This window comes from Rhamphochromis longiceps, linkage group LG17 (genome assembly GCF_057381845.1).
Source record: "Rhamphochromis longiceps isolate RC_006_pf linkage group LG17, R_longiceps_female_GT1.1, whole genome shotgun sequence".
Lineage (NCBI taxonomy): Eukaryota > Metazoa > Chordata > Actinopteri > Cichliformes > Cichlidae > Rhamphochromis > Rhamphochromis longiceps.
Window position 1 is genome coordinate 31,085,242 of NC_140573.1, and position 18,956 is coordinate 31,104,197.

The 18,956-nt window shown below is 39.4% G+C and overlaps 1 protein-coding gene across 4 annotated transcripts in view; it reads left to right on the forward strand.

Annotated features, from left to right (window-relative positions):
- Positions 1-4,695: 4,695 nt before the first annotated feature.
- The window catches only part of atp2b1a (ATPase plasma membrane Ca2+ transporting 1a), a 40,151-nt gene continuing 25,890 nt past the window's right edge, over positions 4,696-18,956 (forward strand). For all 4 annotated transcript variants that reach the window (XM_085385842.1, XM_085385843.1, XM_085385845.1 and 1 more), the window contains exons 1-2: positions 4,696-4,828; positions 17,540-18,023. In XM_085385842.1, the coding sequence (XP_085241968.1) occupies positions 17,831-18,023 (193 nt within the window). In that variant the 5' untranslated portion in view covers positions 4,696-4,828; positions 17,540-17,830. The remainder of the gene's footprint in view (positions 4,829-17,539; positions 18,024-18,956) is intronic.

Consider the following 18,956-nt stretch of genomic DNA (forward strand, 5'->3'; position numbering starts at 1 on the left):
CTCTTCCTTTTCTATGACCTCTGCTTCTCCTCCTGCTCTCTCTCTCCGCTACCCTTTTTCCCAGAAAACTCTGGCCTTTATCCCACAGCCAATTCACCTCGCTGTGGCCGTCCTTGCCAGTGCCGTGCAGTAAATTCCTGGGGTAGCTGGAAACACAAACATGCACAAACCTAAGGCAAGCAGCTCAATCAAGACAGCCCCCTTCACCTACCACCACCACCACCTCTCCTTTCTCAGTTTTCCTTCGCACAAGGGGTCTTTGTCAGTAAGACTGCTCCACAAGGTCTCTCTTGAGATCTTCTCTTCAGCATTTGTCTGCACCATAGGTATAATTCATGTGTCTGTGTCTCGGCTGTTTTGCCAGTCAGCAGAGTTTGATGTTAATCTTATAATTGGGGTCCCTTTAGCAGACATTAACCAATGTTTGGACTCAGGATTTCAGGAAAAATGTGATTACAGTGATTATGGCAGACTAATGATGTGTTAGATAAGAAAGGTTTGTTATTACCCGGTGCAACAGCCATCCCTAATATCAACTTTGTCTGATTAATATAGCTCTTGTCCTTTTTCAATAATGGGTCTAAGCAGTCTGTTACAGTCAAACCTTATAACACTAAAACCAACTTTATTTGACATATTAACATCACATAAAGTGAGATTTATGTATAAATACTTAGAAAGTGGACTTCTGATTAATTTGCAATTGGAAAATTCTTACACATCAACATCCGTGATCAACAGTCTTTCTCTCAAGTATGGAACACTGTTTTTCCTCTTCCTCTTCAAAAGGAGGAAGTCACTCCCCACACCTCTATGTCTAACGCTTTGCCAATGTGCTGAGCCAGTGGAAAATGAGATGTCCGCTGAAGAAACAAAGTGGTGTAGATAGATCGCTGACCAAAGGAAGCAATATTCATACAGCATGTCCTGACTGATAGGGACCCGGCTATGTAAGTCTGCTAATGAGACATCTTCATGTTCACATTTTCCACTTGCCTCACCTCAAGAGGCACATGATCTGCTGGTGCAACACAGGCATTTCCACCGCAGTCATGTGTTTATTTAGAAAAGTGTTTAGGAATTAACTGATAATCTTTCTGTGGCTTCTGTTTTCCATTCCCTTTGGCTTTTTTCTTTGTGCAAATGTCTTAATCAGTTCAGAGCCGCGTGTTGTCTGAAAATGTGATAAGCTGCAGAGTCGGCAACAATGTTCCTCACACAACAGCAGACACATTCATACAGTGCCGGTTGCTAGACGCTTTTCAAACCGAACCTGCAATTATTTGTCAAGCTATGTTGTCTCATGGTGTGTAGAACAGTACCCCAGTAATTAAAGCTCTATGTTGGGATGAACGAATAATCACGCTTACCAAAGCTGTGTTGCTTAACTTTTTTGCCTCCCCTGACTATCCGCCTCAATGCGACCATGTGTTTACCTTTAACCTAAATTATTAAATGAGGTTCTGTTTTGAGCATTTTTGCAATACATGCAAAAGTTACCCTGAAGGCAACGTCCCCTTTTTGAGTGCATTTTGGCATGCTTCATCATTAATGCTTACTCAAACAGCATGAACAAGACATTAGCATGCACAAAAGCTAATGACACTTGACATTTACTGTAGTTCACAAGATGCTCCAGAGCATATGGCAAATTTCCATCAAGAAACTGAGTCAACAGAGAGATTCAGCAACAGCTGTGGGGAAAATGATTGGTCTCCTCAATTTGAAAACTCAACATGGCTCTCAGAGAGTCCCGCTATTTGCATAGATGCAATTTCCTCAAGAATTAAAAACCAGGAGGATTTCTGCAATGGTTTGGTTTCTGGCGTTCGTAGACACACACGTGGTCATTTCCACTCAACTTTCAGGGCTAAACAATTCACTTTTGCCATTAACAACCTGCATCTAGATTGTTTCCCATACAACTAAAAGGCCCTTGGTGCGAGTCTTCATCATATTGCTCACTTCTGTGGTCCATAAGTGTTTAAATGGATTGAAAGATTAAGTGGTTTCAAGTGAACAAGCACGGAGTGATGGTACGAGGCAGAATTCCAATTTATTTTCTGTCAGTTTTAGAAAAGACATTGCAAACATCATTCACAGCCTAGAAAGAAAACGTTATCATGGAAAAGCTTTGTTTTTTACTGACGTTTTGTAATGAATTCTAATGGTTTACAGTTAAAATATGCATGCATGCTTTATGTTCCATTATTCACAAAGGGTTGCCGCAGCATGTAAGCTCCGTGTGTTTTATTTGGCTTTTTTAATGCCGGGTGCCCTTCCAAAAGGATTTGTGTTTCCTCCCAGGATCAAACCTGAGATCTTTCTTGTGAAGTGAATATGTAAACCACTACACTCTATGTGCTCTGCTTATACACATTAAGGTTAACGGTGAAATGAAAGGTTCACAGTTGATTAGCACAAAAACAGGAAGCAGGAAGTAAAGAGCTGTCCCCTCTAAAGATTCTTTCATGCATTTTTGTACAAACTGAACAATATCTTAATTTATGATCTTTCAGATTCATTTGCTACCCCTGAAATGAGCCAGACTGAACAACATGAATAAAGATATCCCCGAAAATCTTCAACTTTCCTCCAGAGCAGGCCAGCTGATCTACAGTCCTCATATATGTTTGATATGGATTGTAAAGATCCATTATGAATCTATATTTGCATTCCTACCATTACCTAAAGTGTGTCCTCTGGTTCAGATAAAGAAGAAGGGCTGATGCACAGACTGATGGACTGAAGAAGAGAGAAAGAGATGCCCTCGGGGGTCAGTGAATGACCTAACATTTGCTCTGGGTTGGCCAACACAAAGCACTGCAGGCTGCAACTTAGGAAGCCACCAAAACCACTGACAGTGAACTGCAAAAATGGCAGACATAAAAATAGATCTTGTCGCTTCTTTGGCACTATAGGGTTTAAAGGCCTGTGGAGCAAAGTCTGTGTGCCAAAGCTTGTTCACATGAGGCCCGTGTTACTGCTGGGCGTACAGGGGAAAAAAAAACCTGCATCTAAGCACTGCTGCAGCTGCAGCTACAGCTCTAAAGTTTTAGAGCAGAAAACTGACAGCTCACAATGTGCGAAGGGAGTGTGGGAGCACATGTGAGGCACAGCCATCATTTAGCAGCTTCTGCGAACAACATTTTTTGGGGTTTTTTTTTTTGCCTATCTATGCATTTTGACTGATTGTTCCTCATTCTGCTTTAGACTGAGCCATTAAAGTCAAATCACAAAGACATAAGGCCAAATGATTGCACAAGTCATCTTACATAAATCAAGTTGGGTTTTTTTTCCCCCCGGCTTCTTCTCTTCCTCTTTCTTTCCAAATCTCTTTTCTCCGCTTGACGTCTGTCTGACTCGGAAATTCTGAAATGATATTTTCCAACTTTTAATTTGCACACAAGCCTAAACACGTTGGACCTTTCTGAAGAGGCAGCTGCTGCCGTGCACTCAAGGCACTCATGTTAATGATAAATCCCATTATGTCCAGACAGCAAGTGTATTACACTGAGTTTTGACCCTGGCCATGGTTATTTTCTGTTTATGATCTACCACAACTAATCTTTCTTTTTTTTATTTTTTAAAGTATTGTATGCTTGTCAAATAGCAGTTTCTATACCTGACTTGGTTTGTGCAAAGTTCAGATGGGTTTTGCAATAACCACCTTGTCTGAATTCTGGATCACAGACTTTCTAATTCCAATTAACACCTTGCACTCTCTGTTACATAAAAAAAACATATTAGGCAATTACAGGGGACTTGTGCTGCAATTTATTGCAGTACCAAAACGCTGTTAAATTTCTGTCACATCGGTTTAATGGCTCACATTGCTGTTTGCATTTCATTGACAGCTGCCCCAAGTAATAAGGAGGCTGATTGTGCAGAGTGTGTGACTCCCCGAGAGGACTGAAGGAATCGCAAAGAATACACGCATTGAATCTGGTGAAGAGAGAAAAAACGCACTACGTCATGGAAAGAATAACGTCAGGTTTGATTAGGCGTCGAGGGGAAGAGCCTCGTGCAGCCTAGGTGGGGTTGAGTCGCCCGGACAGCAAAACCGATGCGTTTTCGTTACCTACTGTCTGCAGACTGCATCATATGATTGGGGGGGACTGTTGAATAATCCTGTTATTATAAAGCTACACGGGAGCAAAGAAGGAGTACTAGGGGATCATGACGTAACCGTTTCCATAGGCGACTGATATGCTGGCTAAGCCAATGGGAATCCACACCAGCGGTCCATACCCATCCTCCTTTTGACGTGCATCACATGTCCCTGGCGGTGTTGTGACAGAAATGAAAAAGGCGAGGCGAAATGGTTCACCTTGGTGTACTTCCGCCATCGTCGAGTTCCACTTTTACAACGTTATTTTTTGGTCGGTTGTCTCTCACGATATCCCCGATATCGCTTCAGCTTGATTTTAGCATTTTTAAATCATAGAGATGCAACAATACCGCTGTGAGACACGCACCCTTCATCGTGTTGCATTAAAAAACAAATAGGTGGTCTTGGTCTGCATCTGTTCTGTAATTAAACATAAAGAGATTATTATCTCAGCAGTCAGCCACGTGAGTTGCGGCAACATCATCCCGCTTTTCCACCGCACGCATGTCTCATATGATTTCCGGTCAAAGTGACATGGGTTTTCATGAGCTCGAGGGAGATAGGAACTATCTTGGCAGTGTGAGGTTTGCAGGCTTTGGTTGTGACAGCGCAGTGGGCGGGATTATACCTCAGATCAGGGGAGAGAGTCTAGTCTTTGGTGAGACTGAGGGGGAGTTAAAGAGAGAAAGGGAGCTGGGGTGCTCTTCAGAGGACGGAGTAAGTATTATTTTACTTATATTTTTCTCTATTAGCGCGGCAAAATGCCACACAATAATTGATCTTTCCAAGTGATTTTGGATGTTGCATGTAACCCCATAACCGGTTAAGGTCTTCTTTTTTGTGTGTGCACTGATCAACGAGGGCCAACCACTGTGGGTAGCTTGCCTTGGGTAGTTAGCGGTATACCAAGCTAATGTTAGCTATCTTGGAGGGATACTGACATGGGGCGGTTCGTTTTCCAACACAGGTAGCTAATCAGCCCGGGATGCTGCCAGATTCCATTCGCTTGTGCATAGTTTGCTTGGGACTTCTGCATGGCTCATGGCTAAGTTTTTAGACTTGTCAGTCTGTTGGAAGTATCTTTTGTGAATTTCCCCTCTTTGCAGTCAGCATAAGCTAACGCATTAGTGCTAGTTTGCTAACCGTGTACGCTAGTCAGGACCGCTGTTATTTTTTTTAATAACATATCTGTTGGGCTGCACATTAACGTTTCGACTTGGTTGCTCCTCGCGGGGTCCCGCTGTTAAATAACACTTCAACTATGGACCTTAATATCTTTAATAGAAAGTTGCCTGCATTGCATGTTACATGGTGATATGTCATTCAGCTTGTCTAACGCCTCGCAGTTCCCGTTTTATATGCAGATACCTAACGTTAGTGGAGTAATACTGCTAAACGGCCTGGAACTATATTCCGCGAGCGCTGGGAGTCCACGCGCTGCGGTTGCTCACCACACTCAATACGGGCAACTCGGGGAACCCATAAAACCGCGTTAGTCATTTCTGCTCTCTGTCACCACAGTAAGCGTGTTTTGAACCTTCGTTTATTGACTAACATCATTTTCTGGGGTTGTCATTTGCTGGTGTCGCATTCTGTTGTCCAACACTTTAATTTGTACCGTATTCTGAAGACAATAATTTGACCGCAACTAGTAGGTTTTAATCTCAAGTCCCAATCTCCTAACCTCCTCGAAACAATTACGAGAAACCCATTTGAGCAAGTATGGCTGTTTACCACTCTTAAATGTCCTGGTATGGCAAAACTGTCAGGTTATTTCCGAACTAAGGGGAAAAAAACTGCCACTTGTCGTCCGTAACGCTACTGAAAGAACAACGCTTATTTCATACTTACACGGCAATAGAAACTCACACACTGACTGCAGCTCGTCTCTTTAAATTACCTTCCACTTGCCCGTAATGTATCTCGTATTTCTTAGGGCTTCCAGGTACTGCAAGATGATTACGTACGTTAACGTTACACTCTTAATCTTGATTGACGACGTAATATAGATTGGTGCACTCAGACATTACCTGCAGTATCCAGGTCGATGTGGAGTGCAGCCACAGAGCACCTTTTGGTGTCTAGTTGAAGGGATCACTCCTTATCCAATTAAATAGCACCCAGCTTGCTGCAGCGCCAGCAATGTCTTTCAGTGTTTGTATAATGACTTGTGATTCTACATTCTATTATTGTAGTTGTATGAAAAGACGCTGAACATAAAACTCGGTGACACAGAGCGTGCTAGTCACCTGTAGTAGTCATCTGTACTCTGGTCTTGTTAAATAATATAATGACAGATAAGCAATTACACGGATTTTATAATCACAATATCTTGCTGCACAATATTGTATTAGCTGCAATGACAGTTGCTGTGATTCAGTTTGGAGATATGTTTGAATTTTCTAGCTAATACTGCGTTAGAAGTCTATTTTTTTTTTCAGGTTTAGCTGTGAGTAATGCTTCATTGTAGCTGTCTAGCGCAGCATATAGAAATTGAGTTTGTTTAATGATTCACTTAGATCATCAGTAACACAATCTGTTGCCTTGTCTGAGCCCTTTGAACTCAGACTGTTGCTGTCACTCAAGAATGACAAAAATATCTTTTCTTATTCTTCGCTGTGCCACCTTTTTTTTTCCCTAATGGCTGATTATAGACATTACCCCTCTACTTGAGTGACTAATATGAGTCAGTAGATATTTGAATACTTTTTTTTTTTAAATTTTTTCAAAAAATTGTTATATTTCAGAGGGAAGATCACCTGACCTTTGTGGCTCATTAGTTCATTTGTAGAAAATCAACCTTTCAAGACCACACCTCTACGTCCTTTTCAGCGGTGCATGTTTTTTCTTTCTTTCTGTGCTGAAGAATGTTGTTCTCACCAATCTTACATGCTCCTTGCTGCTGAGATAACTGCTATAGCCACTGTGAAGTAATGCCGCATATCTGGTATACTTTCTTCCAGGCAGTTGTCGCCTGCCAAGTCTGTTCCTAACTCATCATGGATGAGTTCCTCTTACAGCTGCTGGTTCACATGTTCACTTATTTCATTGTCATGCTCTGCACTGCAGACAACTATAAGCCCAACATTAAGACAAATTACTAACATTTGTCCTTAGTGTACTCTGTAATTCTTCAAGTTTAATGTTTATAATTGCTAGTTTAAAGCATTATTTCACTGAGGTGACCACTGCAGGTCATTAATCTAAGGTGGCGTTAAGCCTCATGTAAACCAGCATGGAAAGCTAAATATAGTGTGGTTTTGAACCAGTGTCATGTATTCATGGTAACATTTACCAATGATGGCATTTTACTTATCTTTCTTACTGTGTGTGGATTGTAAGGTCAAGATTATTTCAAGCAGGGGTTTTAGGTTACAGGGTCTTTTAGTCATTCATTACTACTTGTTCATTTAAATCTTGTTTAACTTGGCACGAGAAACAAATTACACAGGTGTGACTACCAGTTATATGCTTCAGTTTTTAATTTCAGGAGATCAAATGTACTATAATTGAAGATTGGCAAAAGTTATTATATACTGGGATTGTGCCTAATTAAAATAATTGCAAAGCACGTGCTGCAAAATAGCCCTGAAGACTGTCAGAAGGTCTAAATATGCTACCAGTCAGTCTGACGGACATTTATGTTAGTTTTGGCATCTCTGCAACATGGTGGGCTCCATGGTTTGACGTGGCAATGATTAAAGGGACATTTTTAAAGTGGGCTAGATGATTTAACTGTATTATTATTATTATTTGTTCATTTGAACTTCAGCGTCATTGAGCTTATATAATAGAAGCATACTTCCAGACCTCAACTTCTCTCATCATAAAGCATTGCTGGTTGTCTTGGATGTTATCACTTGTGGCATACAGTATACAGTCCTGCTCTGGTGTAATCTTCTCTACACATTTAAACTGCCATTGTAGCATGCTCTGAAAATCTTGGGCAAGTAATATCATACGGTGGAGCCAATGAGAGAGCAATTCCTGCCTAATCAAGTCAGAGCAGTGTATTTGTGGGAAACAATCACTCCCTGAAATACCACTTGAATTTTTATTTGAATCAAATGCAATCATGTGGATCATGAAATCATTTGTCTGTTCCTTAAAGCTTCAAAACTTTCTTTCTAGTATACATTTTCACTTAGGCTATTTATTAACAGTTACAGCAAGTGGTTTCGTCACAATGAATGCAGAACACATGCATGACATGTGTTAAACCATAGCAATGCATTCTGTACCACAGTTTTTTTGTGAAATATATAATGCACAAGTCAACAATTGTGCATCCTAAAACTGAAATGATGGCAACAGCAATTTCAGACTGCAGCAGATAATGATGGGGCAGCAGGACCCCAGGCCACCGATCTGGTCTGTGGTATCGCACATAAGCAAGAACACAGAAAGCCTCTGATCTTCAAAGTGCCTCAATGAAAGATGCCTCATTTTGGAACATTTTCAATCCTATGCACATGAAATGCTATGCAAAAGCTCAATAAAACCATACCTCTTGCTGTGCATTTACATCTTTGACAGGAGGAAATTAGTAGAAAGCAGTAAAATTTTTATATTCATGTATAGTATTTCTGTGGCCAGTACTATGAAAGAAAAGGGGCATGTTTGATTTGATGATAACAAATTCTGTAGGTAAATGTTGAAATTTTAATTCTGAATTTGTCCAAAAAATTATTTATTTATTTATTTTTAACAGTGGGGGGTGGAGGGTAAGAATACAACTTTAACAACAGGACAGTCTTCCAGCACTCAAAAATACTCATGTGGTCAGTTTCTCAGTTTTACTTATTTAAATGCACAGCTTTCCCCTCATTTATGTATGTAGCAACAATTATTTTTGACATGCTCTATAAATGTTAATATAAACAGTTTTGAGAAACTGGTCAGTCTTCATGTGCCTAGATGGCCACTATGTACTAAATTTTATAACTTGTCTGTTCTGTTGTTATGTAAGAGGTTAAAAACCGGTCTATAAGAATGTGTTTCACCTGCATTGCTTTTGTAAGACAGCGTCAAACTATTTGTTGGTAAATTTAAGATATTACTGCTTATGCTTTTCAAATTCGTACTGCTTGTTGTATAGCAAATTCTTTTTGTTGGCACAAAGGTTCAAAAAGAAAAGTACAACCTGTTCCTTAAAAGGTTTGAAAAGTAAATGCTAAATTTTTAATTGCTTAAAGTGGTCGAAAGTCTCAACACTAATCAGATCTGTTGCAAACAGGTTGGTAAAATGATTGGGTATAAAAACAGAGAGAGGCTTTTAGAAGTAACACAGACAGGCATTAACATCCTTGTAAAATTGCATTGGCAAATAGTTATAATGAAAACTTAAATTTAATTAATTAATTAATTTAAAATTAATATTTTTCAACATTCACTTGCAAAAAAGAATTTCATCATTTATGAAGCATAATACTATAAAGCACTGAATGGTGGTCAAATTTGTGCCCTCGGGCAGTAGTGCCTTATAATTGTACACAGGTCAGGGAAATTCACAACTAGGAATGAATCCACAAATGTTTATTGAAACTCTACCAGGTGGGGGTTAAAAAAAATGTGTATAGCTGGCTTGTTATCAGTACAAAGTTTTACATACTGCACCAGAATTTTTTTTTTTTTTTTTTTTTTTTTGGAAATCATGTTGTTCCAAAAAACAATTTACATCTGCTTACCTACAAGACAGAACACACAAAGAAAAAAAAAATGTACGAAGACTATATTTAATAATATTAGAGCACAAATAAATGTTTTTAAAATAACGCGGTAGTCTTAAAGTGTCCATAAATTGATCTATAAATATAATATGATAGACAGTGAAATGCATATATAAAATGTTATTTCTATTTATCCAGCAGCCTTAGTTTTTGGAGGAAAAGATGATTGTTTACTTTCATTTCAAATGCTGTTACGTGTCCTTCCATACATGCAGTAAAAGGAGCTGGAGAGGAAAAGCGTGTTGACGGTGACACCACTGACTGTGCGTTCTCATGAACTGGCAGCCTGACAGCGTTTGAGAGCTACGTAGAGGTTCCAGTCGGTGGGATGAAGTAGCACTCTCAGCTGCAAGCCACACAGCACAAGGATGGCTGGGTGTCTCTGCTTTGTACCCTCCACATTTACATGGCCTGACCCAGTTCGGCAATGGCTAACAGTGGGGGGAGGGGACAGTCTAGGGGAAGCTAAAAATATCACCTCTCGCATTAGGCAGCTCCATTGCAGAGGGATCCCTAGAATTGCTATCCTTGACTTGCATCAAGTTGTTGGCACATAAAGGTATTCAAATTGCCAGAGGGTTTCCTTAACATGGAAACAAAGACATAAGTATATTTATGACACATCCATCACTATTGTCCTGTCTACTTGTTCCCAATTGCTGCAATCTTCTTTGTAGGGGATTCATTGTGACTGTAGTTTTGAATAGCCTTGTGATGTGCATGTCTGTAATTCTTGGGTTAAACCAGCACACATCCACCCTGAGTTATCGGTCTGCTACTGAGGCTTGGAAAGGGTTAACTCTGGCCTCTGTCATTCAGCCATACCATGCCAGCTGTTGGCTTGGAGATCCAATCACAATCATTTTCCACTGTTGTAACATTTGAGCTGCACTGCAACCCGAAACTGACCCAGGGCAGCAAATGTTGGCACTTCTTTCATCTTGGCATTGTTGCTGCATGTTGGGTTAGGGGGTGTGAATGTTATAGTAAGACATGGGGTGGGAGGTGCAGTGAATTACACTGAAAATTATAGGCTTGTCTTGAATAGTCCATATGGTGCTCGAAGCAAGTTAAAGTCCTGCCACTTGATGCAAGTACTTTTGAGGCCATTAACAAATTTAGAAAGTCACATGCTTTCTTTAGGGTACAAGATGGTCTACCCTGAAATTCACCTGTGTCAGGTTGGTGGGATTTGTGGACTTGATCTGGTACAAAGAATTCCAAAACTATCCTGACTACAGCTGCATTTACTACATAGGAAATAATTTCATCCCTGCAATAAAACAACAACAAATGACTTGCTTCTTGCTCTTGGCTAGTATTTTTCAGAGGTGAAGGAAACTAACGGGTGGGAATGCTGCTTTTCTAACATTTCTACTGATCTCAATTAGTACTAGAGGTGGGAATTGCCATACATCTCACGATACGATATTATCACAATACTTAACGCACGATACGATATTATTGCAATTTTTTAAAACATTTTGCGATATTCAGATTCTGTACATAAAAGTAAACTTTATCAATATTCATTTTATCTAATATCAAAGTCTCGCACTCAGTCTTTCTCTCATTTCAGTCAGTTATATTGTTGACAAACTGAACGGTTTGTATTACAGTCTAGTCCAACTTAACTGAATGCAACCATCTGGTACAATTATAGCTATTCTGAACTATGCAATTTATGAAAACTATGCAGCCCATTCAGCAACTGAAGAATTTGAAAGTAAATTAAAACAAAATATAATTTTACATTAAATAAAGTTTTAAACTTAATTAAAATAAAACATGTCTTAAATTAAAATAAGTAAACTGTCATGTTTATTGCTGCCAAAAAAAAGTTAAACACATTTGGACAGTGAAGGAATGTCAGGATTCTTGCTCAGAAAAAGGAGCTGATCAACATGCTCTGAAGTCAGAGCATGTTGATCAGCATGTTCCAGTCCACAAAAACGTTTTTTGTAACAAAATATCGATTTCTGCTGTCCCTGTATCGATACATTATTAGCAAACAAAATATCACGATACTACACAGTATCGATTTTTTTTCCCCCCACCCCTAATTAGTACCACATACAGGAAGGGAGTGAATCAGTTTGTTGTGAAGTTTTATTTTATTAATGGCCTGTAAAAGCCATCAGTGTTTAGACGACAGTGGAAACACAGACAGCCAGCAGCCATAAGGAACCCAGTTTCTTGACAGAAATTCCTGGGATTAAAATATGTGTCATTTGCTTGGAATGGCTATTGCTGAAATACAATGTCACCTTTTTTAATACAGCGGGGAAAATAAGTATTTGACACATCAGCATTTTTATCAGTAAGGGGATTTCCAAGTGGACCATTGACACAACATTTCCACCAGATGTTGCCATCAAGCCAAATATTGACGTCATACAAACAAATCAGAACATATAAGTATACAAGTTAAACCACAATAAATAAAGTGAAATGACACAGGGAATAAGTATTGAATACATGGAGATAACAAGGGGCAAAATGACATAGAAAGCCAGGAGATCACCTGAAATCTGTCAGTATTGATAGAGAAATCCTGTCCCCTATCAGTACTAATTGATATCAGCTGCTTTAGTCCTAATTGATGGCCTATAAAGGCTCCTCATTACCCAGAAGGCACACAGGAAAGACTTCATGATGGGTAAAAGCAAAGAACTCTCTCAAGATCTTCGTAATCTTATCGTTGAAAAGCATTTTGATGGGAATGGTTATAGGTGCATTTCCAGAATGCTGAATGTTCCTGTGAGCACTGTGGGGGCCATTATCCGGAAATGGAAAGTGCATCAGTTCACCATAAACCTGCCACGATCAGGTGCTCCACGCAAGATCCCTGTCCGAGGAGTCCAAAGAATAATCAGGAGGGTTCTCCAAGAGCCAAGAACCACTCGGACAGAACTTCAGGAAGACCTTGCATCAGCAGGTACTGTTGTTTCAAAGAAAACTATAAGCAATGCACTGAACCGCCATGGCATCCATGCACGCTCACCACGCAAGACTCCATTGCTGAACAAAAAGCATGTCAAGGCTCGGTTAAAATTTGCGCAACAGCATTTGGAGAAGCCTGTGGATTATTGGACGACTATAGTATGGTCAGATGAAAGCAAAATTGAACTTTTTGGCAGTCATTCTACACACCATGTTTGGAGAAGAAATGGCACTGCTCACCACCCCAAGAACACCATACCAACAGTCAAGTTTGGGGGTGGAAGCATCATGGTTTGGGGCTGCTTTTCAGCAAGGGGTACTGGCAGACTTCATATTATTGAAGGCAGGATGAATGGAGAGATGTACCGGGACATTCTGGATAGAAATCTGCTGCCATCTACCAGGAAGCTAAAAATGAAAAGAGGGTGGACATTTCAGCAAGACAATGATCCCAAACACAAGGCCAAGGAAACAATGAAGTGGTTTCAAAGAAAGAAAATCAAGTTGCTTGAATGGCCCAGTCAATCACCTGACCTAAATCCCATAGAAAATCTATGGAGAGAACTGAAGATTAAAGTTCATAAAAGAGGCCCAAGGAACCTTCAAGATTTAAAGACCGTTTGTGTGGAAGAATGGGCCAGAATCACTCCTGAGCAATGCAGACGACTGGTCTATCCATACAAGAGGCGTCTAGAAGCTGTAATCACCAACAAAGGCTTTTCTACAAAGTATTGAATAAAGTGTGTTCAATACTTATTCCCTGTGTCATTTCACTTTATTTATTATGGTTTAACTTGTATACTTATATGTTCTGATTTGATTGTATGACTTCAATATTTGGCTTGATGGCAACATCTGGTGGAAATGTTGTGTCAATAGTCCACTTGGAAATCCCCTTACTGATAAAAATGCTGATGTGTCAAATACTTATTTTCCCCGCTGTATATAAATTTATATATTGTTTGACAACACTATAAAGTCTTGCGCTTTGAGTTTGGGGTGTGTATTCATGTCTGTGTATTTTGCCAGAGTAGATTGTGATTATACTCAAGAATAAAAATGAAAATGCCACATCAGGAATGAAGAGCCTAAATCTCTGGGCAGCACAAATCATGCAAAGGTGCATTTGTGTTACTGTTTGAAATGTAGAAAGTGAGAAAAAGCAAGTAAAGTATCCCCAGTGTTATTTCCAGACATGGCTTAATGTTCCCGTGTACCCCCACTGGTGCCTTTCCTAATGGATCAGATGGCTGGGTCCAGATTCCTTGTGCAATGCAAGATTAGTTTGACATGGCTTTTAGTATAGTAGTGATTTCATATAGAAACTGGGCCCATCTTGTTAGATCTCAGCCATAAATCCAGTTTTGTTCCTTCTGAAATGAAGAAATCAATAAAATCAAACCTTTCCTAAAACAGATGTACACTTGCTATGCTTCAGCCTCTGTAGTTTTATTAGGAGGTTGCTTTCTCATCCGAGCTTCTCCAAGACATATTTGTATCAACCTGGTTGACGTGAATGAGCCACATTGTGTTAGTCTGATTAACACTGAATGGACAGCAGCCTCTCATTGGAATGGACTCTCCCATGTAGAGCACCATGGAGGTCCCTCATGCGACAGATAGTCTTAATTAGATTAAACAAAAGGCTTTTCCTAGGGTAATCAGTCAGTTGGCCCTTGTTCACTACGGCACCCCAGGAGTCACACAGCAGGGAAGCCAGGGGCTTTATGACTGTGATTTGTTTTTAAATTTAATTGTGAGAGACTTTCTGTTGAAATGGCAAAGGGACTGATGTAGTCTAGAATAAATAGGGGTGTTTAGTCGAAAAGATTTGACTGTAATGTTGTATTAGAAGCTCTTCATCAGGCAGACTAAACTTGAAGTTATTTAAATTATACTTATTTTAGTGTAGTAGTCATATTCAAGGGTAGCAGGTTCAGGTTCAAGTTACTTTATTTATACCCGTAGGTTGATTTGGTCTGCAGTAGTGAGTCATCCATCCTTGCACGCACATATTCAATACAAACAGAGACAACAGATAAGCGTAATACAAAACACTAAAGAAATTAATAAAAACATAATAATGAATTCACCTGGCATAGGATTGTAAAGCTATGGATTTGTTCATCTAAGTGAAAGCTGCTGCAGTGAAGCAGTTTTTAAACTGTGTTGTTCAACAGTTTGGGGCTAGAAATCTTTCTCTCAAACAGTGGCTCATAAGTTAGTTTGTCAGGTGGTCTGGCAATTTGTTTGAATGAGTTTCTGTTCTTTACAGATAAATGTATTAGACCTGACACCAAGGGCAAGGAGAAAATGGATTCAGTGAGAATAGGATTAAATGAAATCATCATGGTTGTATCATTGTGGAGTTTAGTTTTTTGCACACAGCTTCACAGTTTGCTTCAAAGTTTCGCTTTGAATCAATAATTGTTCTGAGATATTTCTATGATTAAGCACATTCCCTCACTCATAATGGACGTGATCTCTTGTGTATGAGTGCACTTTCTAAAATCGGTGATCATATATTTTGTCTTAGTTACATTTAATTGAAGACTCATTATACCTTTTTAACAAAATCATCAAGTACTGGGCCGTAGCTGATCCCATTATCCTGGAGCTGACTAACAGTAACAGAGTTATTCACATACTTTAAAATGGTCCTGTTTTCATACCTGCTCTAACACATATTTGTGTGCAGGATAAATAATGAGCGCAAGAGTGTGCATCCCTGTGGGTAGCCAGTTGAGGAGCAGACTTGATTGGATTTGATCCCATTTCTCCAGACTTTTTGAATCGTGTTAGTTAAAAAGTCAAGAATCCAGCCCAGAAGACTTTTTATTCAGGTCAAATTGCTCTCTTCTGATTAAAACATGAGGATTGGGCTGAAAGCTGAAAACTAGCACAAGGAAGTGTTTAACATGCAGGTTGAACAAGGTTATTGTGACACATACTGCTCCTATCTGTGGCCTGTAAGCAAACTGCATAGGGTCAAGGACATTCCCAGTTTACCTTAAAATATCGATTTTCATGTGGGTTTGTTTGTTTTAAGATTTTCATCATTAATTGGGAAAAGTAGATTTAGAAAACGGGGACTAAAACATCATCATACATTAGGTCCATGCTGTGCCTGTAAAAACCTATTTTTAAAAAAAGGTTTATCAGGTCCATGAGACTTCTTACTCATATGGATCAGAAGGCCTGTTTCACATCCCTCGCATCATGTTAAAGTGGTGTTTATGTTCAGGCTTACAACACAGTAGCAGGATTTCTGGTATTGCAAGCAAGATGTTATTATGTATTCACTTTGTCCTCATGTATGATTCTATGAGCCCAGGAATTCTTCCTTAAATGTTCACTTGGACTCAAGTATAGACTGATTAGAATGTGATGATCAAAGGTTCTGTTGATTTTGATAAAATATTGAAGTAATCCCATTTTGTTTACAACAGGTCTCTGTGAAATCTTAATTTTACAAATTTGGCTGGAATGACTTTAAAGACAAGGGGCTTTATGCTCCTATCCCAAGAAGTGAAAAGTGTTACCTGATTTTTGTGCACTTATTTATTACAGCAGGGTGTAAGAGTTTGTACTGTTTTTCTATCCTTTATGGTCAGCTTATTTTCTCTCATCTGTCCCTGGTTTTAGAGTATGTGTGTATGTGTTCACTGTGTCCTCTGCTCTCTGTAAAGAAGTTAAGATAACATTACTGAAGTCAAACGTAACCCAATAATTTACTGTAAGTGCAGTAAAAGCTTGCCAACAAGCGTTTCTGTATAAAATGACAGGGGAGAATGGGCTGACTACGCAGAGCATACCTTCAAGTGCAAAGCAATAAACTTAAGGTAAACACCTGGTTTAATTGCACTAATCTTTTTTGCTCTACCTTGTAGCTATGGTCATTATAGAGAGATCTTCTGCCGTGCTGGCTTCAAGATTTGATATGCACTTTGTAATGTCTTTTCAACAACATTTGTATTTGAAACAGTGACTTTATGTTGTATCAGGGTCTGCTGTTTGTTTATTTATTAATACAGATAAGGTAGAAGACCAACAGCAAAGCCTATTATTTATCACAATTCAAAAAATTGCCTTTCACAATCTGTACAGCAGGCAACATCCTTATTTATCAGATGAGGAACAGTTTATATTAATAGGAAAAACAGAAACATGAATTTGAATTGTAACTAAAAAGCAGATAGAAAATGGTCTTGTGGTTTATTGTGCTTGTCCATGAGGTCTGTTAGTTGGTTGAACTGTCATGCTTTGGCTTTAACATTGTTTAACATGGTTATTATTTTGTTATTGTTTGAATATGTTCTGTTTTTAATCACTTTATGCCTCATTCAAGTCCAACTCATGCAAGAGGCAAGAAAAATGTGTAAAAGTGTTGTTGAAGCTCTGTTAACAGTAGATAACCAGTACATAATGCTCAAGAAGCTTTAACCAAGAAAAAGAGTGCTCATTACTAGTCAAGAGTTTTATCTTGATGGCAAAATTATTTTATTGCAACTTAAGTAAAACTAATCAGAATCTCTTGCCAATTGATTAGAGGCAGTTCTGCTAATAACGCAGCTACTTGTCTCAGCTGCCTCCAGCTTGGTAGGTTATATACTGAAAATGAAATGTTTTCCTGGCCAGATATTAGTTAGCATAAGCGCTATGTCAGTAAATGAATTTTAACCCCCCTCTTCATGTAATGGCCCATTTTGGTGTGAATATTGACAAATTTCTTTTTATGTTTGCTCTTCTCTTCCAGATCTGGATGCATGGTGATCTCTGGCTCTGTGGGTGATCCTCAGTCACCATGAAAGAATAGGAACTCAGCTCTCCCAGGGAAATGGCTTGTTTCATAATATCCCTTCTACCTGGCATATGACTCCAGCTGCCTGTGAAGGGCCTGTTGGCTGTTTATGGGAACTGTCACTGTGTTCACACTCTTGAGGATTTAAGAATTTCCAGGACAGCCCTTTTTTTTGGGTGTTTTTAAACCCCTGCTGTCAAGTCAAAGCAGCAACACTTTGCAATAGACTGGGGAGGCAGTAAGAAGATGGCAAACAACTCGTACAGTGGGGTGAAGAACTCCATAGTGGAGGCCAACCATGATGGAGAGTTTGGCTGCACACTAAAAGAACTGCGTGGGTTAATGGAACTGAGGAGCGCTGAGGCAGTAACCAAAATTGCGGAATATTATGGGGATATTCAAGGACTCTGCAACCGGTTAAAAACATCACCAATAGATGGTATAGTAACACTTTTACTCAACATGATTTGAGTTTGATCATTTACAGCATGACAGTTTTAGTTTTGGGAATGACAATGTGGTGCACACATAGTTTAGGAGGTGTGTCATCCACATTATTGATTGCCTTGACATGACTTCCTTGGAAGCTTTCACAAACCAGACAGGTGGCCAGGCAGACTGGCTCTGACCTGGGCCAGTCCTGCTCTATTTCAAGGCCTGTGTGGATATGTCCCACACACCCTCCTTTTCTCCCTTTTCACCTCTCTGACTATGTGTGCAGGTTTCAGACAGACCAGCTGTTTGCTTGGGCACAGTACCAGTCTGCAGGCAGATAAATGTCCCACATGTGGAGGACAAAACAGGACTCTGTAAGGCTTGGTAGTAAAGCAGTGACTTTCTCTTTTGTGACTGTCTTCTTCAATATTAAATTCATAAGCTAATAATTAGAAGAATTGGGGGGGAAAATTCCATTTAGGGTATAGTGAAACCCAAGTAGGTTGCTTTTGATGGCGCCTATCTTTTCTTTCTTTTTTTTCCCCTGCTACTTCTGTCTGTTTCCCTTTATAGACAGTCTGCCTAATCACTAGTATGACCTTGACTGAACTCTTTATTTGTGGGGATTTTCAGTTTGATCCCAGATTAAAATGGCACCACATATTCACTGTAACAGTCCTTTGTATGCAGTCACTCGGTGCAAGGTAAAAGTCTCCTGAGCTTCAGTAAACCAAATAATGGTAAATACAAGCGTTTACAAAATTGCAAAGCAACTGTTATTTGAGCAAGTACCATTAACTTACTTTAATCCTTAAACGTTCTTTTTTTTTTTTCTCTCTCTTGGATAATACTGCGCATGCCATTTGTGCACGGTGCAGTTTGTCTAACTCCCTTTAGATTTACTAAAGGCAATGGGCCATTGTCTAAACTATAATGA